General features: G+C 47.1%; 1 protein-coding gene across 1 annotated transcript in view; it reads right to left on the reverse strand.

Annotated features, from left to right (window-relative positions):
- DNAH10 (dynein axonemal heavy chain 10) overlaps positions 1-22,446 on the reverse strand; it is a 55,556-nt gene that overhangs the window by 29,019 nt on the left and 4,091 nt on the right. Inside the window, exons 6-37 of the mRNA XM_072983075.2 lie at positions 22,017-22,233; positions 21,251-21,408; positions 19,570-19,800; positions 19,130-19,320; positions 18,336-18,534; positions 17,580-17,774; positions 17,176-17,346; positions 16,230-16,406; positions 15,815-15,991; positions 15,479-15,648; positions 14,575-14,726; positions 13,635-13,799; positions 12,803-13,010; positions 12,542-12,698; positions 11,210-11,686; positions 10,716-10,874; positions 9,982-10,098; positions 9,798-9,900; positions 8,671-8,849; positions 8,323-8,534; positions 7,819-7,975; positions 7,453-7,686; positions 7,230-7,352; positions 6,848-7,081; positions 5,763-5,986; positions 4,790-5,059; positions 4,120-4,303; positions 3,385-3,519; positions 2,769-2,921; positions 2,429-2,617; positions 1,540-1,686; positions 232-423 (exon numbers count right to left, since the gene is read on the reverse strand). Of these exons, the coding sequence (XP_072839176.2) occupies positions 232-423; positions 1,540-1,686; positions 2,429-2,617; positions 2,769-2,921; positions 3,385-3,519; positions 4,120-4,303; positions 4,790-5,059; positions 5,763-5,986; positions 6,848-7,081; positions 7,230-7,352; positions 7,453-7,686; positions 7,819-7,975; positions 8,323-8,534; positions 8,671-8,849; positions 9,798-9,900; positions 9,982-10,098; positions 10,716-10,874; positions 11,210-11,686; positions 12,542-12,698; positions 12,803-13,010; positions 13,635-13,799; positions 14,575-14,726; positions 15,479-15,648; positions 15,815-15,991; positions 16,230-16,406; positions 17,176-17,346; positions 17,580-17,774; positions 18,336-18,534; positions 19,130-19,320; positions 19,570-19,800; positions 21,251-21,408; positions 22,017-22,233 (6,057 nt within the window). The remainder of the gene's footprint in view (positions 1-231; positions 424-1,539; positions 1,687-2,428; positions 2,618-2,768; positions 2,922-3,384; positions 3,520-4,119; positions 4,304-4,789; positions 5,060-5,762; positions 5,987-6,847; positions 7,082-7,229; positions 7,353-7,452; positions 7,687-7,818; positions 7,976-8,322; positions 8,535-8,670; positions 8,850-9,797; positions 9,901-9,981; positions 10,099-10,715; positions 10,875-11,209; positions 11,687-12,541; positions 12,699-12,802; positions 13,011-13,634; positions 13,800-14,574; positions 14,727-15,478; positions 15,649-15,814; positions 15,992-16,229; positions 16,407-17,175; positions 17,347-17,579; positions 17,775-18,335; positions 18,535-19,129; positions 19,321-19,569; positions 19,801-21,250; positions 21,409-22,016; positions 22,234-22,446) is intronic.

The following is a 22,446-nucleotide window of genomic DNA, read 5'->3' on the forward strand; positions in this document are numbered from 1 at the left end:
GATCAAGAGCACCGTTAGTGAATGGAATTTAATATCAAAGAGCGCTCCGATGAGACAGAAGGTCCTAAGGGATTGCAATCCCAATTTTTCTTCCCCGCTATGACGTGGGCTGAAAGGAAGACCTCAATGGCATACACATGGACTCCCAAGGAGGCGGCTTCACATCACAACACCAAGACTGAGCGACACATGCCAAACAGTTTCCCCTTCCACACACACACACCCTGATACCTGGATGGGCAGAACCACGTAGCCTCCTTCTGCCAGCACGTGCTCAACGGCATCGTTGAATTTAGGGTAGCGCACCCGAGGGCAGTCCAGTCCAGGGAACAGGTCGGAGATCAGGCCGAGGAAAAGAGGAACGTCCTCAAAAACGAATTTTGGGAGGTTCATGTCTCGAAGAGCTCTCATCAGGACGACATCCTAGATGTGGTGGTTGAGAAGCAAAGATGGATAAAAGGCTCTGAGTTAATATTTCAGGAGGGGGGGGGAGAGAAGAAATGGTCTTTCTTAAGCATTTTCCACCCACCTCCACTCCACGATTTAGTTGCTTTTTATTCCCTCACACGGCGTATATAACCACCCTGTGAAATTACACTGTAATACTGTATTTCTCATGAGCAAAGTCGTTCCGGCAAGCCAAGGGAGCGAAACTGATTTGGAAGGCAATGAACAAGCTTATCTGGCCGTATTAATTAGATGCAAAGGCGAATTGCTATGTGGTGTTCCAGGCTTGTTCTTCTTCAATCCCGTTTTTAAAGAGTATTTTCCCTCCTGCTCATGGATTTGCAAGTCTATTCTAAACTTATTGGAATGACCGGGAAAAGGGGGGGGGGCGAGAATGGGAGGCCATGCATAAAACACAGTTGGAGTGAAAGTGGCTCTACCAAATATCTTGCCTGCTTCACCACAAACCCGTTCTGTCCATTTTAGGTGAGCAAAAAGCATACAGGAAACGGGAGGGCCAAGATAAATAAAAGTCATATTATACATGTTCTTTGGCATCATCACAATGGGTGTTACACAAAGCCCTTTGTATGAATTTTTAAAATATCTTTGTTCTTGTTAGAACCTTGCCTATGGCTCAGTTTTTTTCATCGTTGCTATTATTTTGTACAAAATGTGCTCATCCCACTTTTTGGGTTGTTTGGCCCTAATACCGACGTGTTTAGTAGCCTAGAAGAATGTAAGGACAGATAAACCGTTAATCTATTTCAGGGGAAGATGTCCCAATGTGGCATCATAGGCCATCAAACCCTACAGAGCAGGATATCATCTGCTATATTGCAGGTCGAAAATATCATCCATTAATTATGCTGAAGTATGTTGGGGGGGGGGGTCCCAGCAGTTTGAAATCTAGGCCAGACGACTCTTGAGTAAAGCCACCTTTGAGGGTTTCTAGAGGCATCGTTAACAGCTGGTCCCTCTTCCCACCCGTGTGGGTCTAGCCAGGAAGTTCGTGAAGGAAAACCGGGCTCCAGAGTGGGTATGCAGAAAAACAAGCAGGAAATCTTCCCCCGCCGTGGCCGTGAGGTTCACCTCATTGAGATCTGGGGAGCCTCTCTTCAGCTCTCCGGCCATCACCAGCACCGACTTCAGGGCTCGGAGCCCAAAATCGTAGTGGTGCTGCTTCGAAAGCTGCTCCCTGGCCAGTTTGTACAAGACGGTCATCTTCTTTGCCAAGGTCTGGTAGAGAAAACAAGAGAACGAATCACAGACGCTCCGTTACAAATGAGAAGCTTCCCGCACACATCTCGTTAACTGTTAGAGCCTCTGTCCCCCAGTGCCATCTGCCCAGCCCACCAGATCGTCCCAAGCTAGGCTCCTCCCAGTAGCCACCCCGAGAGAGCCTCAAAAGTCATCGACCAGAGGCGGGGCCTTCTTGGTGGTGGCTCTGGGGCTGTGGAATCTGCCCCCTCCTGCTATTCTTTTAGGAGACAGTTGGAAACACTTCTTTTCATCAATCTGCCCCACCCCCCGGCTGAGCATTTGGCCTCCGGCGCCACTTTCCTGTGATAATTTCTTGGTGCCGCTGTTTTGTTTCGTTTTTCCTAATGCTCTGGTCACACGGCTGCGATCTGTGTTATACTTTAGTGTTTTGTCATGAAGCTCTGTTTTTAATTCTTTGCAAAACCACCCAGAATAGTGCCTCAGCATTAATGGGGGGAAGTATATAAATTAAAGGGACCGATAAAAATAAATAAATCTCTAGGCGCCAATTCAGTTAAAACACATCCAATTCACAGGCGTGAATGAACCCCAGGACAAAACATTCTCCAAAAAAAAAAAAAAGGAACCCAACATCATGAAAAACGATTCAAATATTAAAGAAGATTTAATGACAGTATATTAAAAACGTACGACACTGGGCAACTGAGCAGACCGACCGCATCTGTGACTTCCAGTTTTTGTGATAAAGCAAACCCACCTTTGCCATAAGAAACCCTTCGGAGAACAGCATGATTTCACAGATTTGCTGGAGGTCAGGCACAATGACAACTACCGGCCTGAATAAAGCCTTGACGGATTCAGGAAGTTCGGTGCGACCGGCGTAGCCAGGATTCATGGTGATAAAAATGCCCATTCGGGGATCAAGGGTAATTTCTTGTCCTTCAAACTGAAACATAGAAACCAAATCAAAATCAGCAGATGCCTTACAGAAGGAAGGAATCAGGCTTCTCCCAACCTAAGTGGGGGCTCCTTGTTAAAGTTCCCGGGGTCTAAACACCGTCCTTCCTCTGCAGAGTTTTTCTTCCTTCCTTCCTTACCTGAAAGGTCTTCAGCTGGTTCATCAGAGCATTTCGGATCATCTGAATCTGCGAGGAGATGACCGAAAGCACGGAGGCGTCGATGCGATTAAACTCGTCAAAGCAGCCCCATGCCCCACACTGGGCAAGGCCAGAGAAGATTTTACCTACTGCCTACAAGGCAAAAGAGAGAGAAAAGGATTAAAATGAGGGTCATTTTCTCTGTGTTGCTTTCAGGGGCTGAGTCCATGGCCATAAGGTGCTTGCAGTTGTAAAATTTATTTTTGTTTCATACGGTGGACGATAGGGCGCCTAATGGCTTTCAACCACTGGTGGGGGAAAAAAAATACAGTAGGGCCATGGTGTCCACAGGGGGACCTGTTCCAAGTCTTTCCACAGAAGCCAAAAAAAGAAAAAATGCACAAATAATGAACATTATACATAGCCTGGGTCTCTGGCTCCCTCTAGTGGCTAGTTCTGTTAAATACACCATGGAAATACATATAAATACCTATTTCGGGGAGGGTTGTTTAATATTTTCAGGCAGCGGATGAGTAAATCCGCAGATATGGATCCCTCGGATGGGGTGGGGGTTTCCTCCTGTACAGAAAGCAGGAAAATGCACAGACATTCCTACCTTGAAGTCCATGCCTTCCCCGCAATTAGTGACGACACAGAGCAAGCCCAGGGCTTTAGCCAGATCTTTGGTGGTCTCGGTCTTCCCCGTTCCTGCCGGGCCTGCAGGAGCTCCTCCCAAATACATGGACAGGGCCTGCCGGTGAGAAAGAAGCACGGTAGAGGGGAACTGGTTCTGAAGGGGAGAGTGCGCTTCCCACCGGAATGGCTGCAAAACCCACCCAGAATAGTGGCAATTAAAGCTGGGGAAACGCCACCGTCTTCGATGGAATTCGAAGCCGTCTCAAAGAGACTGGGCCACCGTACGCCTGAGTCTGCAGTTATCTCCGATCAAAATGTTTTTGCCATGGAGACGATACAAAAGAGCCTTGTGAAATCAGCCCCATCAGAAGGGAGAACAGGGTGAGCGCCCAAAGAATTCTCCCACTCTAATGACAGGAACGACGCTTAAAACACCACAAGACAATCCTCAGCACCTTTGACCGACCAGCAGCAGTGGGTTGGTCAAAGAAATGTGGCCGAGCTATGGTGGAAGCCACTCCATAGGTTGGAAATCACAGCTGCTGGCATGCATATCTCCGAAGGGACACCTTGCCTACCTCTTGTGTTCCAAGCTATCCACTAAAGAAAGAGAAGCTTTGTAAAATCAACTCGTGGTGTAGATGTTCTCTAACATATATTTCACTTTCCTGTGGTCGCTAAGGGCGCTGCAGCTCCATAAAAGAGCCACCTTTACCTGTGTGAGGGTTAGATAAATCCGGTCTGTGAGTGGCGTGATGACCAGCCGTCCATTTAAACCCATGTATTCGTAGCCGTAAGAAAAGGTCCCCGTGCACTGACGGACGTTGAGTTCATCCGGTTCTCGATCCCAATAAAACCGCAACTGGCTTTCCCATTCAAATTCACGAGCGTCCATGATGCTAAAGAGGGAGACATTCAAGAGCGCTATGAAAGGTGTGATAATAGGAGAGGTCTCATCAAGAGGAACAAGATAAGGCAACGGAGACAGGGAGACCCGGGTTGAAATATCCACTGGGCTGTAGATCATCACTGGGGGTAGAGATTGGTCAAGCCACTCCTTAAATATCTCACACACCTTGAAAATCCTATTAGGGACACCATAAGCCAGATGCGACAGCACATCTCGCGTACATACAAAAGCTACCTTGATCATCTTGACGAACCAGGAGGAATATCGCAAAGAGAGATGGTCAGAAGAGCAAACTGGAAATCGAGGAGGGACTCAGAGAAAGAAAAGAACCTCAAGTATTGATTTCAAGGCTTCCAATTTAAACCCGAGACAGCCAGGAGAATGAGGGAAGCACTAAACTCCACAAGAGCACAGCCGAATTTTGCCCTAATTACATCCATCCTAATTCCAGCCTTCTTCTCCAGCCGGCTGTTACCTGTCTCTCACAAACGTATCAACGATATCCCTGGCATGGACATCAATGATGAGCACAGTATTGTATTTCTTCCGGTCATTTTTGCTGAGCGGCTTGGTGATTCGCGTGACGAGCTGGTCGATCTGCTGGTGCATCTTCTTGGCATAGTTCTTCATTGCCTGCTTTTCGCCCTTCTTCACTTTTCGAAACACATCCTCCACCTCCCAGGTCCACCACACCTGGTTGGCCGCCAGCACCATCATGCCTTGGTACATCAACATCCAGTCAACCCTAAAAAGGGGAAGGGACCTTACTGATGGAAGAGTTCATATGACATCTAAGAGTTTAGACTTCAGCCGCATTGGGTGTTATGTTCTGTAAACGCAAAAATACTCAGCACCGGCGGAAGACGAGGGAACCACAAAACCTCACTCTCTCTCAAGAGCCTTCACATTTCTGGAGCAGGTGGAGGGTGTTTGATATGGTTCTCATTTGGGTACAGGTCTCAGGGTCAAACTGGAACTAAGGGCCAAAGTGAACTAAACAGTTAACACATCATTAGATGCAGAGCTCTGTTAAGAAGTAAAAGACTGTCTGTTTAATCTAACAGGAGCTTGCCTGAACCCACTCATTAGCTTCCTTTTGTTATGTAACTTGGAGATAAATATTTTGCTCACATCCCCTTAAGACTTCTCTTAAGACCAGACCTGGAGGAAGTAATTTGGATAGGCGTTGCCTTCCAAAAGAAATGGGAGGTACAACTCAGGCCAAAATCCCATCTTCCAGAGATGGAGAATCTCCTGCTTCCCTGCCATTTGGGATACCGGGGCATAAATATCTCACACTAGTCCCCAAGAATGTCGGTACTTGCACAGCAGCCATATTGGGGGGCCAGGAATATAGATTCAAGAGCTGATATGAAGACATCCGTTGAAATAACACTTCAAGTTTTCTCGTTTCATTCACCCAAATGCGCTGGATTTGATGGTCTCACCTGCTTCTGTCTTCACAGTACCGGAAGATGGCTTCTTTGGTAATCAACCGGTTGGTCCTCCTCATTTCGACAAGCACCGCCGTCATCCAGTTCTCCACCCTGCCTTCAGCTGGGACGGCTTTCCGGAACTCCATCACTTCCCCTTCAGCGGAAATCATAGCGGTGGCTATCTTCAGACCACTGTCGTCTTCTTGAAATCTCAGGGCGGCTACATTGTCATACATCTGAAACGTAAATGATTACCACTCAGAAAAAAGTACGGCATCCACACTATTACATACGAAAGGTCTTCCTGATGCAAGCCTTCATCCTTGACTGGCTGGTGTAAAGGAACGGCCTTGGATTGATCATCAAAACAGAGGACGCACATCACGGAGGAACGGAAAACACTGAGAATGGAAAGTCGGACACAGCCTGTGCCAGAATCCAGGAAAAAACTGGGTCACTTTTAGGTTGAAAGCCGGGTCACTGAGTGTGATGACCCTTCTGGGGAAAGGATTCCACATTCAGGACATTCGGCCCTATGACTGAGAATAATGCTTCCAGCTATTCAGCTCTTGGGATATTTCTCCTTCCCGATAACAGGAATTCTAGTTCTAAACCTGGACCTACAATCATGATTCAGAGAATCACGGGTGAGATCTTGATTTCCACGGCGGCTAGAGTAAGTTGCTTCTCCTCAGGACATTAAAACAACAGCCTTCTCCCACTGCAGCTCCCTAGAAACCAGAATTCAGAAACCTTTTTCCTCTAGATGTGAAATTTCCACTCAGCTATTATGGCCAACTGCTACAACTATGTTTATCCTCCACAACCTTGTCTGATTCCCTTTTAAAGCCACCTAACCAGTATCGCCATATACCTTACATCCTTTGATTTCACATTAAGTGTTTTTTTGGCTAACGCAAGATAGGAATGGGAGGTATGGATCATTCCTATGACCCCCCGTGGAGAGTGGTGCCTTCCGATCCCACGGTTCCCCACCTCCTTTCTCACACACCCAGGGACCGCCCATTCCTGCAAAAAGGGCAGAATGGGAAGAAATATCACGAATGGGTTCCCGCACCCCCCCTCCGATCTCCCACCTTGATCATGTGTTCCTGAACACAGAGCGGGTCGCTGCTGCCCAGAATGCTCAGCAGCTCATCGTCTGAGATGAAGAAGAACCTCGGAAAAGCGTTTCTCTTGGAATCCAAGTAATCGTTCAAGCTTTTCTGGCACTTCTCCAGCCCGTCGCTTATATTTTGCAGGTCGGAAAGACGATTGGGGGCTTCACAGCACTTCTTTATTATTGGCTCCTTGACCGTCTCCGCCATGATCTGCAAGGAACAAAAGGTAGAGAAGCTGAGCTCTTTCTGGCAGGCCGATGGTGTCCTCTGAGCTTTGATAGCGGCCTGCGTTAAAAGCGGGTTCGCTATTCGTATTCACCCCCCCCCCAGTTTCTCCTGATTGTATTCTGCAACTTGCCCTTTTAAATATCCTGTCAATGTTGTCGAATTTTTTTGCTTCGTCAGGTAGCTGAGATCTTATGTCTCCGCCGATAAAGATGCTTTCAAGATACATCCACTTCCTCTGGACTATCATCCAAACCTGCAGGAGGAAAAAATTAAACATTTCTTCAAAGGGGGTGGGGGGAAACAACGGGAGACCGCTGAGCGGCAAACGGTAGCAAACGACCTAGCTTCCCTACCTCAATCACTTCGCCAATCAAAGAGAGAGTTTTTTCCCAGTTGTGAACCGTCGCCAGGAACGGCCCCACAAATCGGCTGCCAGAGATGCTTTGGAGGTTGACGGCGTTGTCGTCCAGGATCTGGACGATGTCATCGACGGCCCCCAAAACGAAGCCTCGTTCCTGAGTGCCCTTAAAATACCTCTGCACGGTGAACTTCATATTCTCCCAGGTTTCCACAATCTCCTTCACGCCCTACGTTGGTTGTTTTGTTTTTTCCAGAAGCAAAATGACAAAGAAACACGTTCAGCGCGTTCCAAAACCCTCTGCAATCTCGTTCGGGCAGCGGAGAAATCTCCAAACACCAAAAGGTGGAGGGAAGGTTACCTTCTCAATGCTGAGCTCTTTGACAGCCGAGCCCACGATCTCGTTGATGACGTCACTGTACTTGTGCAGCTCCATGGCGAACATGTTCTCCAACGTGAACGTTTCCGTGGCCATATCAAAACTGGTGCCTGTCCGAGACATCAATTCTTTCCAGTGCCTGAAAGATTTTTGACAGAGGAATGGCACCATTTATGAATGAATGAACCTCCCTTCAGACTGAAATGATTCGGGCATAGGGGGAGGGCTAGGATCTGAATGCTGCCCCCACGGTCTCTTCCACCGATACGTTCGCTTCCCGCTTTTCATGAGCCACTTCTTCTTAGGACCATTCTCGTATTTAATACCCCATTTCAAAAACAGCAGAGAAGAACAAACATCGGCAGCTTTGACCGATTAGACCACCCAAAGGAGGTGTCTACCAGGGTGCAGCCGCTTCCAATGGCTGAACTGCTCAGCTTCCACGTATCTACAGAGGCCACCCGGAACGAGGGAACGCAATCCCACCTTTCTCTCAACGCTTCGTTCTTCAAATCGAGCAGCAAAGGAATGGAGTCCTTGAAAGCCTTCATTTTCATTTCTAGGTGGTAGGCGACGGGCATGCTCCGGACATGTTTGGGTAGCTTGCGGAGAGTTTTCAGGTACCCGTCGATTCCCTCCTGCAGCACCTGTACGTTGAGGTTCACCCACAAAGTCTGAGACCATTCCTCTTTGGCAGCCTGGAACCAGGAAAGCGCCCGTCAGAAAGACCTCCTTCCGCAGTAGCTGGTGCATCGCTGCACGTTGGTTCTGAGCCCACCCTCTTTCTCCCCTTCATCTCCAGAAACAAACAGTCTCTTTTCCAAACACACTTACTTGCTGCAACTTGTAGATTTCGTAGATCTGCCTCAGGCCTTTCATCTCCTTCTGTATTTTGATCAGATCTGGATACATGGTGATGGGAAGGTCGAACAGTTTCTCGGCGTTGGCCAGCTCCTGCCTGTTTTTCTCATGTTTCTCCAGCTCTTTTTCAAAAACCACCATGAGCTCCAAACCTACAGGGGATGGGAAATCATGTTCAGCTAGAGGGGGATGAGAGGACATCAATACAACGGCCGGACATTGCCCACGACTGAGGCTCTGTGCCTTCTTCAACCTGATCCACACCAGCTCGAAACATCTAGAAATCCATCTGCAGCTCCTGAGCAAGAATATCAGGAACGGCGAGTGTGTTTCCTTTTAAGACAGCCAGCACACCACTGCTGATATTCCCCTTCCACATGCAGGCAAGGAAGTTCAGGTTTGTTCTTCTACAACTGTGTTTTGCAAACTTGGGTAACCCAAATGGTTCTTGGACTGCAACTCCCAGAAACCCCGGCCAGCACAGCTGGTGATGAAGGCTTGTGGGTGCTGCAGTCCCAGAACACCTGCGTTAACCCAGGTTGGGAACCACTGTTCTACAACATTCTCTAGTGTGGAAGATTGTTGAGTTCTAACAAGAAAGATCATAGCACTGTGGACTGAGTAATATCACCTAAAGCAGGTCCCGGAAGGCTTCTTTAACCACTGACAACAAAAAATCTGAAAGAAAAGGTAAACAGCTTGAAAGCCGCTGATGCTAAGGGGCATGGAAAAAGATGGAGGCCTTATACTCTTGGACAAAATAAAACACGTGCACGCCTTCCCATTTCTGGAGCAGGAGAAGCTGGAATCTACTCTAGACTCACCGGAAATAACACACAGAGAGGTGTTCCCCTAACCTATGGCTACAAAGAAGTCTTAAGCACCTTATTCCTCCTGAGAAGAGCAGCCTGCAAAAGGTTGTGTGTCGGAGATGGCCGGAAAAGATGCAGTAAACTCAGGGTGTGTGTGAAAATATAGCCCACAGCAAGGAGCATCATCCTCGGATAAGCACCTGGTGAAGATGGAGTTTGTAGTCCTACAGGAAAGGTTAGGAGGGCCACAGCAACGGCTTGATGATATTACAACAGGCTGCCTCTTACCTCTGTCGAGATTCTCGCCCACAGAACCGGGGCCTTCGCTCACAAATCGACGGTAAAAATCATCAATTTCCTTGCTGAAGTTCGCGATTTGTTCCCTTGTGATCTAGAGGGAAGAGGATCCCGATCAGACCGGCTTTTCCTTCCCCAAACGCACTGTATCGCTATGTCTGTTAAAACACACTACCTCAGTAAATGTCTTTTTGATACTTCCGAGGCTGTGATCGACGGCAGACGCCTCAGAGAAAAGGGTCTCCCAGAGGAGCCTTATCTTATCGACCAGCTGCTGTTCCTCTTCTGTGATCTAGAACAGAATAAGGACAAACACATCAGAAGAAGAGGTGTCACAGGTTTCAGACCGTAAACCTAGGTCTGCTCGTGTGTAGGCCCACACCGTCCTCGGGGAGCCACTCACAAAGGACTGGCCAGTGACTTCCAGCCTGCTTTGTGATGCCCCTGAAACTTTCCATATTCAGAAATGGATCTTGGACAGGATCTGCCAGCAAAGGATCCGTATGATCATCAGGTGCTTTCTCTGCAATGGTGCTTTGGGTTTTGCAGGGAGCAACGTAAGAGGGACATTATTTAAGAGAGAAAGTTTTGCTTTTTACAAACCACGGCAACCGACCGGCATTCTGTCACTTCATCCCACCTAATCTCCTTGTTTTTTGTCTCCTCTGTACAAGCGACACCCCTCAAACGCTCACAGGTTCAAAGAGAAGACTGTGGTTCCCAACCTTGAGTGACCCAGGGGTTCAAGGACTGCAACTCCCAGAAGCCTTCACTCCCAGCTGTGCTGGCTGGGGTTTCTGGGAACTGCAGTCCAAGGTTGGAAAACCACCGGATACCTTGTAGTTCTCTTGCATTTAATAAACAAAGGGAAGCACTAAATTTAATGGCGCTCAAAGGAATTCCACTCACAGGAATGTTATACATTTCCAGTGTACGATATCTCTCTTGAATATCCGAATATTTCAGCTCCACTTCTAAAGACATGCATCTGATCTCAGCAATGGTGCCCAGGACAAATTTCAGATCTTCCAAGGTGTTGGGAGCCGTCTTGAGGTTGTGCGACAATCTCTGGAAAACAGGGTTCATGTTAAAGGAAAGGTCATTACGAATCTCTTTTTTCGGTGGAAAGACGCTCAAGCATTCTCCGGCATTTTTTAGGGAACAAAAAAGATAATAATGATGGGAACAGTCGAAGGCAGCAGGAAAAGAGGAAGACCCAACGCGAGGTAGACTGACTGCCTAAAGGAAGCCATGGGCATGTGTTTTATTTGTCTACAAGAGTGGAGCAAGGCTGTTGAGCACAGGACAAGCTGGAAATCTCTCATTCATGGTGCCAACGGTGACTTGACGGCACATTGACAACAATCATACAGACGAGATGTTGAGACTGGGACAGATCTTACCTCAATGGCTTCTTGGAGGCTGTAAAGGGCCTCTTTGGCCGACTCGTTGAGCAGCCTCCCGAGGGAATGCACCCACCCTTTGGCGTTCTCTTGCACCGTGAACGCCAAGGGGGCCAGCAGCAAACGGAGGCACTGCTCGTCTTTACTCATCGGCTGCTGCATCACCTCCTGGGCCACCTTGGTGTAGAACTGCAGCTTCTCGTCAAAGACGACGCACGGGGGCTTCTTGGCAGCAAACTTCTCCATGACGATGGCCTTGTCGAGCTTCCAGAGGGGGCGATACCTCTTCCAGCGGTTCAAGTACTTGGCGAGGGAGCCCAAGAGTTTGTGCATGTTCTGGGTGACCAGGATGGCCTGTTCTATGATCAAAGGGTTCTGGGATATGTCGCTGAAAAAGCTGAAAATGACGGGCTCGTCGTCGCCCGTCTGCTGCGGGGGGCAATCGATGCAGGTGCCGTGCATCCAGCGAACAAAAAGCTGCATGGGAGAGAGAACAAGCGATCGTCAGGCCTCGGGGGACCAATTACGCCAACAGGGAGGGCCACGCTCCTTGAAAGGAGCTAGGATCGTAGCGTCACAACTTAAGGAGTACGGCGTGTCCAAAGAAAGGTTCCCAAAGCTTCATAAGGCTCAGGAAGCTTCCCTACCCTGCTTCCTCAATCCAGCCCAGTCTCCCTCCCACCCTCTCTTTCTTAAACCAATGCCCTCTTCCGATGGCTCTTTTAACTGCTCCAGCGTCTTAACGCTGTTAGTGGTGGTGGGCCACTGTTGTGACATCACATAGTCGCACCTTAAGAACGATGCCAACCAACGGGAGCAACAAGGATGTTCAGGGGACTGGAAACCAAGCCCTGGGAGGAAAGACTGGAAGATCTGGGCATGTTTAGCCTTGAGAAGAGAAGATTGGGGGGGAGGGGAATGGAATAGCGCTCTTCAAATCCTTGAAAGGTAATCCTACAGAGGAGGGGCAGGATCTGTTCTTGATCACCCCAAAGTGCAGGACATCTCATAATGGGCTCAAGATACAGGAAGCAAGATTTAGGCTGGAAAAAAACTTATTAACTGTTAGAGCAGTACGACAATGGAACCAAAGCTGGAGGCATGGAAGAGGAAATGGGACCACCCTTTTTCTCAGATCTGCTTTGACTTGGATTTTTGCACTGAGCAGGGGGGTTGGACTAGATGGCCTTAGAGGCCCCCTTCCAATTCCGTGATTCTCTGATCCTTCTTCGTCCTCCCGGGCCACTGCTGCCCTTTGCTCCCTCTGCCTCCTTAGTAACCCCTAATGCGTAAGGTCCATGGGGATGCCCCGGCCTGCTCTGTCATTCTCACCTTGGTCACTTCCACACAATCCCGAATGGAGTGCATGCACATTTTCTCGATTTCTCCGGTATTTGGCTGGAGAATGATTTCCGGAGCAGATAAAATAGTTTCGGCTTGGAACAGCGGGGTGTTTCCCAGGACTGCTGCATTGAACGACTGCAGATTTCTACAGAGGAGAAAGACCAGTCAAGGGGATACCCTGAAGGCAAACCGCCAGACCCGAAAGGGGAAAAAGGAAGAAGAGAATGGGATTCACACGCACGCACGTACTTTAATATCAGGTTTGTTAAGCTCTGGTAAACCTTCTTTTCCCAAAACGCGTAATAATGAACCAGTCTTGGGGCCCTGCCAGTATTTGTGTTCACAACGAGCCCCTCCATTTTGGTCAGCAGAGGGCCAATGGAAATGTATTTGCGGACCATGTGTTCCACATCCTTCATTCTTTCGTGCTTCACATACTCAAAGTATTCTTTCACTCCTGTCGACCAGGTGGATTAGAGAGAGAGAGAGAGAGAGAACGACATTAGATAATAATATACTGGAGCGCACTTTGAAAAACCACATTCATTCATTCATTTATTTCCCGCCCATCTAGACCAACGTCTACATTCATTGTTAATCGCTCTTCTCAATTCACACAAAAGCTTCGAGATGATATTCGGAGAGAGTCAAACCCACCAGGTTTCAGACTTTTTAAGGAGCTGAGGAACAAAATATGCATCAAACTCAAGTCACAGAAAGCCCTTAGAATCCTTTAAGCAGCAATATTCATTTTCAATCGGCCTTTCTGCCGGAGGGTTCCTTCCAAAGATGCTGCTTTGTATAGGCTGCCTTAAGAGATATCTGACAAAAGCTACAGTTTTAAGAACCTCTTAACAGCTGAACAATTGACAGCAAGAGGGAGAAAAAGCAGTTCGAGCTTCTCTTGGAAAGGAAAGAAACCAGAGTTAAATCCTAAAATGGCTGTTTGTTTCTGCTCTGAACTTCACATCGGGGAAAATACTGGGGCTTGAAGCAACCCAAACGGGTGGGAGAGAAGGACATCTTCTCCACCATAGTAATAATTAAGGGCTTGGAAATTAACAACGATGAGCATACTTACCGGGAAGATTATCTTCTCCCTTGGTAGGGGGGCTTTTGAAAAGATTGGCTGATTCTATTAATAAAAGTTTATTGGATATGTCCTCGGCATTTTTGTGAATCTGATGAACAAGGGATTCAAACTTCCCAATGGACTGGGTGCATCGCATGATGTAATCACCAATACCTTTAACACAAAGTAAATCCAGGTCACTGTTTTGTCTTTGCCCGGCAACCTTCGCATGCGTTTCTGGTGTATGGCTAACACGCCTCCATCTTCGATATATTTCTACACGGCAGATTCTCTAAGTGGTTCCCATCAAAAGAAAATGATTGGAACAATCCAAAGGCAGTAATAACTGTAGCCATCAAACAAACTCAGTTAAAATGAACACCAACCGGGGGGGGGGGGGGGAGTAATGAAAACAAAGCATCTTTCTAATGATTACATCGTTTCAAATTGCAGAACTCTTGCTGTCTTTTTCATCTTTAGTTGAAGAACGATCTACAAACGGTTGCACCTCAGGAAGGATCCAGTTTCTGGTCACGGCTCTGCTCTCAAAGCAAACCTGTGAACTGATCTCCTTTCCTTAATTTCCTAAATGTTATTGGAGTAAAATCTCCCATTTGTCTCCCTCCGAAAGCCACCTTTTAATTCTCCAAATTGAAGCCCTGCCGCTGTATGCCCAGAGATTTGAGTGCTTTCACAGCTGAAGCAAAACCTGGCAACTGCGTGATCCTAGGCCCCAGATCCTTCCAGAAACTCTACAGAGAGAAAAAGGAAGAACTGGTATATCTGAAATATGAAGCAAACGAAGGGCAAAACTGGAACGGAATACAAGAAGATAATCAGATACGGATTAAAGGATGGCACGATTTCTTTTCAAAATGACATGAAGTCCCAAGAGGTTTGAACTGAAAAGCATCCCCGTAAACATGTTGTACAACAGAAGCTGCCTTACCTAAAGAGTTCCAGTTGAGTCTTTTGTAACCAGACCGGAAAACGCGCCAAAGGTCCTGCACATGCTCATCCAGGAGCTGCGCCTCGGCCTCGTTCAGAGTCCCTATCAACTTGTGATAATGGTCCAACATCTGTTTTATGCCGTCCGTGTATCTGAAAAGAGAGGCAAGAGGGAACTGCTAAGAACAGCTGCATCCAGGCCACCACCCTGTCATTTAATTCAAGAAATGGTAATAAGGCAGAGGGCGTCTCAGCAGTTCCTTCTTCCCCTCCTAGGAGAGGCTGAAGGGCACCATGGCTGCTCACGGCTTGGGGGGGATCTAAACAAGGACTCTGCATTGCATCGGAGTTTTTCAGTCAATTCCAAGCCCCCAACCCTGTGGATGCTGAAAAACGCGGATTACAGCAAATACGATACACAGCATGGTCTCTGGCTCCCTCCAGTGGCCAGTTCTGGTAACTTCCTCTTTAGAAATACCTAATTCTAGGGTTTTTCTTTTAATAATTTCACACCATGGATATATGAATCAGCAGATACCGATCCTGCAGATACAGGAGTCTTATTGTATTTCCTTTTTTTCTCTCCTGGCACTTATACCACGTATTTTACCTTAGTACATCTACCTTCCCACTCTCTCTTTTTAAAAAAATAACAACCTAGGTTAACAAACTCTAAAACGGATGGAGGCAAACCCCGCCTTTCCTGAAAGGTCAGACCAACCAGGTCTTGAGCAGGAAAGACCCAGCAGGAATGAGGGGGTGTCTGCCCTATTCAAATGGCCTGTCTTTCAACCAGCTTCAGCCTACCAGAAGTGGGAGTAGTGACTTGCACCAAAATAGACCATAAAGGGAGGAGGACCGACTACTTCTGATACAAGCCGGCTCCTAAAAGAGCCCTTTATTACCTGAGCAATTTGTCCTCCTGTAGAGCCACATTCCTCCCTATTTCAGGCACAGGAAACCCCAGGTGCTCCATGTATTTTGTTTCATTGATGATCTCTCGAAGTTTGGGAGAAAAGTTGACCGTGAATTGCGTGCTTTTCTCTCCGGCGTCCACCTCTTCGGAACGCGGGTTCTGCATCCCAGGAGATCAACCACCGGAGTGAGGAGGACAGACCGGAACACAGTTTGAAGGCAGAAGCAAGGGTGGCCATAAAGGGGTGCGGACATTCAAGACACTTCCCTGCAATCGCTGTATCCTCCCCCCCCCCCCCGAAAGAAAGAAAAAGCTCTCTAATCACCTGTTCTGTGGTCTCCAAGTTAGCCTGAATAATAGCTCCAGAGGGATGAACTTTGGCAAGGAGAGTTTTTTTCAGCAAGACGGGAAGCCTGTCTTCTGTGTTTTCTCTCCACTGGTCGTATTTCATATCCTCGTACTCTTTCATCCTCTTTGCCACTTCAAGGTATTTTTGTTTCACCTGAAATACACGAGTCGGCACGACACGCACTCGTTGGTACTGACTTTAAAAGGCTTGCATCCCGCTCTCCAGTCTGAGAGAGCCGTCAGAGCAGCTGACAAGAACATTTGCTTTCAAACAGAAGTGGTCAAAATGATTCAGAAGCTTCCCATCGCAAACGCTTCTGGCCCGCTGGTTCTCTGACACATAAGACAGTACCGACTAAGGCTTATGATTAGTGGAGCAAACTCCAGCCCACCTCTTTTCCACGCTCACTGGCCAGCAGTTCTTCCACTTCTTGAAACCGAACGATCGTGTGCTTGATGCGGTAGAAAAGGGATCGTGCCCAGTAAATGGCCCCTGCCATCGGAGGATGATTCTTGCACAAAGGTGGGTTGGCGAGGTTACTAACAAAGATGTTGTTAATGATATCAAGCTGCGGATAAGAAACAAACCTCATTTCACCTCACAGTGACTTAGTTTCTTTATTACAAACAACGTATAGACAGAATTTGGAAAACTTAGTTTATTGAACTACAACTCCCAGCATGCACAAACCTTGTTTTTTTGGAACTACAACTCCCAGAATGTACCAACCAAGATGGCAACTAACCACGTCAACTGGAAGTTCCTAAGAATTGCAATACTGATACAACTGGAGAGCACCTTCCTGCAGAACGGGAAAGGAACTTCCACAAGCTCTGGATATGGAGTCAGATCTCAACAAGATTTAGGCTTCAGGCAACCAGATTCCAGGATCTGAGGGCAATGGTTCTCAATCCAGGTACCCAGAAAGAAGTGAGGGATCCAAACATGTTCCAGAGTGACAAGCAAAGATCAGAAGGACGAGAGGAAGGAGACTAGACTGGATCAAAATTTAAATCAGCACCCTGAAAAAGCTCATAAGTGCTCTACTAGATTTCTTTTTAATTTCTTCAAAGCATGAACAGCTCCTTGTGAGCAAAGAACTCCCATTGTTCAATATGGCCACAGGGCCAGCGTAATATTCAAGAGAATTATTAGCAGTGCAGGTAACGAATGCGGCTGTAGGAAAGGCGAGCTTGGCATGTGAAGAGTGACAAATAAGCTGGGAATTAGGCACAACAGGCCCTCTAGGGGGGAAAAAGTGAGGCTGGCTCTTATTGTTCGTTTCTACAAAGGTTAGCAGGAGATCGAAGAAGACGTGGAGAGTAAGAGCAAAATACCTCTTTGCAATACTGTGTCAGAATGTCATTGAATTTCATCATCATCTGCTTATTGATGGCCTCTCGGGAGCGGATGTGCTTGAACTTTAAGAGCATGTCAAAAGCAGCTTCTGCCGAGCGAAGAGACTTAAAAGACTCATCAATGAAGCTCTTGGCTTCTTTTTCTATATCCTTAAAAATCAAACAAAGCACATGTTTTGAAATGGGGAGGGGGCATTCCATTTCATGAGCAACACAGAGAAGAGGTAGTCCCAACCCAATAAAAACAATGGTTAAGCCCATGACTGGGCCTGGGTTAAAAAAAAAACCACAAGCTATCTCCTGGTATCTCTTCACAGGAGAGGAGTGGAATTCTTAAGACTCGTAAAACTGATATAAAACGGATTGAAGCCTCGACTCCTTACCACAACTTCCAGCTTAAAATCCTCCATCACCAGCTTCCACTGCGTGGCACACCGGATGTTGAAAGGCTCAAAGGACAGAACCTCCATGGGGCTCACGAGGCCGTCAACTCTTCGCAGGACTTCATCAATGCGCTTCGGATCTCCCGTGACCGCTTTCAGTTCGGGACCGAAAATGTTGTAGAACTCCTCTATCACCTGGCGATAAGTAAACGCTCTTTTCAGCGGCCACAGATCTTCTGAACTCAAAGCCCGAAAAGTACTCCTCTCTTCTCAAAGGCTACCACAGATAAACCAACTGTGCATTCTTGACCCATCATTAAAAAGACAATTCCTTAATTGCTGAGAGCATGCGACTGTCATGGCAAGTGACATGGAGTTTGCAAATTAAGTTGCTTTCTTTGGCAACTGATCTTCAGATGCCAAAGATCCGCTTTATTTCGAACTCTGAAACAGATAAGTATTCCTAAATCACATCTCTGGAACTCTTAACGCCATTTTCAGCTCTAACGGCTCCTTGCCAGCAACGTAGCCCTAGTAGCGGTCTCTGAAAGAAAGCTTCGAAGTAAGGGTCCACGCAGGATTCTCATAGGAACAGCCTTCTACATTTACTTCTAGGTCAGGAATACCTCTGAGTACATGGATTTCTGAGACTAAAGACAAAGGAGAGTGTAGACCCTGATATTGTAGGGTCTTGGGGAGGGCTCAACAAACAATACTACTCCCCACCCCCCGAATTCAGCAGTTCTAGGCTGTTACCTGCAGTACATTATAAAGGTCCTGACAGATGATAGCCATGTAATCTGTTTTTTCAAACAAACGCTTCCGGTCAAATTCCCACCGCGCATCTCTTCCAGAAGCCTCGATTTTGGCACGGATGTCAAAATAAGACTCCTTCCAGATTTCAAGAGTCCGTTTGGCTTCGATCATCTTGGTTTTCGCAAGCTGCCTGTCTTCCCTTCGGACCCGTAAGAGGTTGCAGAGGTTAAGTTTATCGGAAACGAGGGATGCGAAGGAGGAAGGAAAAGAAGAAGAAGAAGAAAAGAAACAGAAAGCTGTTATAGTCAGCATCTAAGAGGCTTAACATTTTTGAGACCAGAGATGTTTCATCATGGGATGTACTTAGAAAACCCAGTCACTCAGAAGGAATTTTAAAAGCATGCTATACGCTTCAGGATAAGACCACTGCAGTTGCAACCACGGATGAGTAAAAGAAAGGGCTGAGAAACCAGAGAAGGGAAAGAGGAGGACAATGGAAAACTGACTCCTAATCTGAAGGAAGCCAGCATCATGTCAGCACCTAGCCGGGGTGACTACAGCTACGAATGCTAAGTCCCGTACATAAGATCAGAACTTGAAAATCAGTGGGCTAACATTAAATCAATAACTTAAATAATAATTCTTCAAGAAATTTATTTAGTTAGCAAATTCACTACAGTCTTAAGCCTCAAGATACTGCTTAGAATGGCTGGAAATGACAAGTCAGGGCAGTGACGTTAAAAGAGGCTGTTCTTCTAGGTCAACCAATCATCGCCATCTTAGATGCCACTCACTTGAACAAAGTGCGCAGATCCACCACTTTGCAGACCCTGGCAGAGATTTCCCAGGCGATCCGCTCCATGAGGGGGATCATCCTTTCGTCCTTGTTATAATGCCGGGAAATGATCCACACCATCCTCAAGGCATTCATCAGGGAGGGAATCGTATCCAAGACCACATTGAACCCGGTGCCATGGGTTAAGTTCTTCGGAGGAGAGGACAGAGAGCGTTAAGCCAAGGGGAGCAGGAAGAAAGGACGACCGCGTGGAGGGGATGGGATGCTGTTGATGATCCCCTGCTCCCCAAGAGCGAGGGTTGGGTTTGAACGACGACGAAGACTGGATCGAACTAAGAAACATTTTCGGGAGGCTGCCCGAGGAGGGGTATGTTTTTTTGGGGGGGAGAATGGCCCCCTCCTGCCCCTCTGCCGCCTCTCCGGCTAATCCAGGTTTACCTTCAAGTGTCGCTCGAGGGTGGAGAGGAACCGCACGTTGTCCACCGCCTCCACGTGGTGCTTACAAAGCTCAGCTACGACCACCTGCAAGCTTTCCACAATCCCCGTGTTGGCGATGTCCAGGATTTCCAAAACTCTTTTGACCAGCGGCAGCTTGACCTGCTCTGTGAGGGCACTCAGAGTCGCGTTCCTCTCCCGCCACAGATCAATCTCAGCCAGTGGGCCATTCCCCTGAGAGCAAGACGGAAGAAGAGAGGATCATGGGGGGGCTCTGAAGGAAAAGCCACCGTTCAATTCGCTCACAGCCTTACTTCCGTAAACGCAAGGGAGTGTATATACAATGTTATCACCTCTGTGCTATCATCACAGGGAAGCCAGTTGTATATATTGTATCATCATCATCATCTAAGAATTGCAGAGCTGGATGGGACCATGGAACCCAGCCCCCCCCAAGGAGGCACAGTGGGGATTCGAACTCTCAACCTCTGAACCCACAGCCAGAGACTTAAACCACTGGGCTATCCAGCAGATTAGCTACAGAGGACATACACAGAGGCACAGGTTCTTCCATACCAAGACAAGCAGTTTGGAGCCAGGAAGTGAGGGTTACTAAAGGCTTCCCATGCCTTTCCAGCAAGGAAAGGCCAAACTATTTATAGCAATTTCCTTTACGAAAAGAAAGATGACTGAAAGGGCATGAAACAAGCCAGCAATCAATCAATCGAGGCTAATCGATACCCGGTTTCCCTGAAAATAAGACCTAACCTGAAAATAAGCCCTAGTATGATTTTTCAGGATGCTCGTCATATAAGCCGTACCCCAAAAATAATACCCCAGTTAAGTGAAACCCCGCTCTCCACCCTTGTGCAGCCATCAGACGACGATGGCATGGCTGTATTTGAATCAATGTAGATGGTTGTACATGAAAAAATTCCCTGAAAATAAGCCCTAATGCGTTTTTTTATAGCAAAAATTAATATAAGACCCTCGGGCGAACACGGTAGCGATGCTGCTGCCTTTCTTAACTTTGTCCATGATTCCTGCAGGCAGAAAGAGGCCCTGTAGGCAACCTCTTGTTAGACCTGAAAGCAACTGCTGTAGGAGAGATGTGATTCAGGGCAGACTTTTTGCAACTCCAGAAAGCTCCTGCTATAACTCTCACACCTAACCAGCAACGGAATGATTTTCCTGCTCTAAAGACAGGTCCAGCTTTAAATGTCTCTTTCCTTTTCTACTGGAAAAAAAAAAAAAACGCCAAACAACCACCAGATCAGAAACAGGATCCGTCAGATGCTCACAGCTTGGCTTCCTTCTTCTTTGTACCAGAGTTGGCCTTTGCTGACAGGCACGAGGACAAGGTTCCTCGCCCAAAAGGCATTAGTGGCCCCTCCATGTCCAAAAGTAGGCAAGAAGATTCACTTTTCTTCCCTTGAGAAGTACTATATTCTAGATCTTCCTCATGCTGGGTCAGGCAGTGAATATTCAGCAAAAGCTTTCCCCGTTAAGATCAGACAGAGGGTCACAAAGACAAAATGTTGAGCATGTATGGACGTTATGCCGAAACAAATCATCTCTATCACTCCTTCCAGATCCAGCACCTTTAGAGGCCTGGGGACCCCCTGTGGCAAGACGTGGAAAAGACGGAGGGGTTCAATCGTACAATCTGCTCTAACGGGCCTACCTGGGGGACTTTCCTCTGGAGCTCTTCATCAGCAGAAGATATCAACACGAGCCAGTTGGTGGCCAGCCCTTCCAGCGTTTCAACGACATCGCGATCATTTGCGAGATCATTCACATCCCCATCTAAACACAAGGTGGGCATCTCGAGCTTAATCTCCCCTATGGAGTGAAAATATGATTAGCCTCAATCATTTATCCCGTTATACCTTTTAGTAACAAAGGACATGCTCAGAAATGTCCCTTCGCACTTTCAGATTTGTTCAGGCTGAAAGCTACACCTTGGGACCACGGCTAACAGCAAACATTGTGTCTGGGCCATTTTTGGGAATTCTCTGCTTCCCGGCCCCACATCCCTTTTTAGACCACACAGCTGGAGTAAGAGTTCTGGAGAACATGGACATTTTCATGTGTGGAGCTTCAGTTTATTTGCCTGTGGATTTTAATTTGCTTTCTTCCCCTGGACCAAGATGGTTATTTTTTCTGCTAATAATCTAAACCTGCTATCCTTCCAACATTTACTGAATGCGGGGGTTTCCATCAGCTGCTCTGCGCTGATCTTACAACCCCCCTGAACATTTCACTTAACTCCACACAGAAGAAAGAATGGAATGGAACTACAAATCTACCCTTCTGCATATCCACTAGTCAATTCAAATTTCTGATACAAGCACATTTAAATATACATTTTAAAAAACCCACATAGACCAACTATAAGCAAGAGCTTCAGAAGTGCTTTGAAGCACGTGTGTGAACGATCTGAGACCTACCTTCAATCTGCTGTATGGTCCTCTGAATATGGTTTAGGAATTTCTGCATATTCATTAAGAATTCATTCCTCAGCATCTGAAAGCTGTCTAGCGCGACTGGCTTCGTCATTGTCCTAACTGCTGATGATGAATCTTCGCCTTCCGCTATTTCACCTTCCGGCCGAGGAACAGATATGTCCACATCATACTGGTTATGGCACATTGCGGGCAGGAAGACCTGAAAAGACAAGACTTGATTCTCCTATTTCTTGTTGGCTTCCATTCAAAACATAACGCCAAAATTCAGTTATAATTTTTTAATAGGGACATGCCGCTGTCAAAGGCAAAGCGTAATGTAAACAAAGTACATACAGAGTCTACTCCAAACTTGGCCTGTTTTCTGTATTTTCTGTAGAAATTACTACACTCTGCAAAAATACCTGTAGTCCAA

This window comes from Pogona vitticeps, chromosome 14 (assembly GCF_051106095.1).
Source record: "Pogona vitticeps strain Pit_001003342236 chromosome 14, PviZW2.1, whole genome shotgun sequence".
Taxonomy (NCBI): Eukaryota; Metazoa; Chordata; class Lepidosauria; order Squamata; family Agamidae; genus Pogona; species Pogona vitticeps.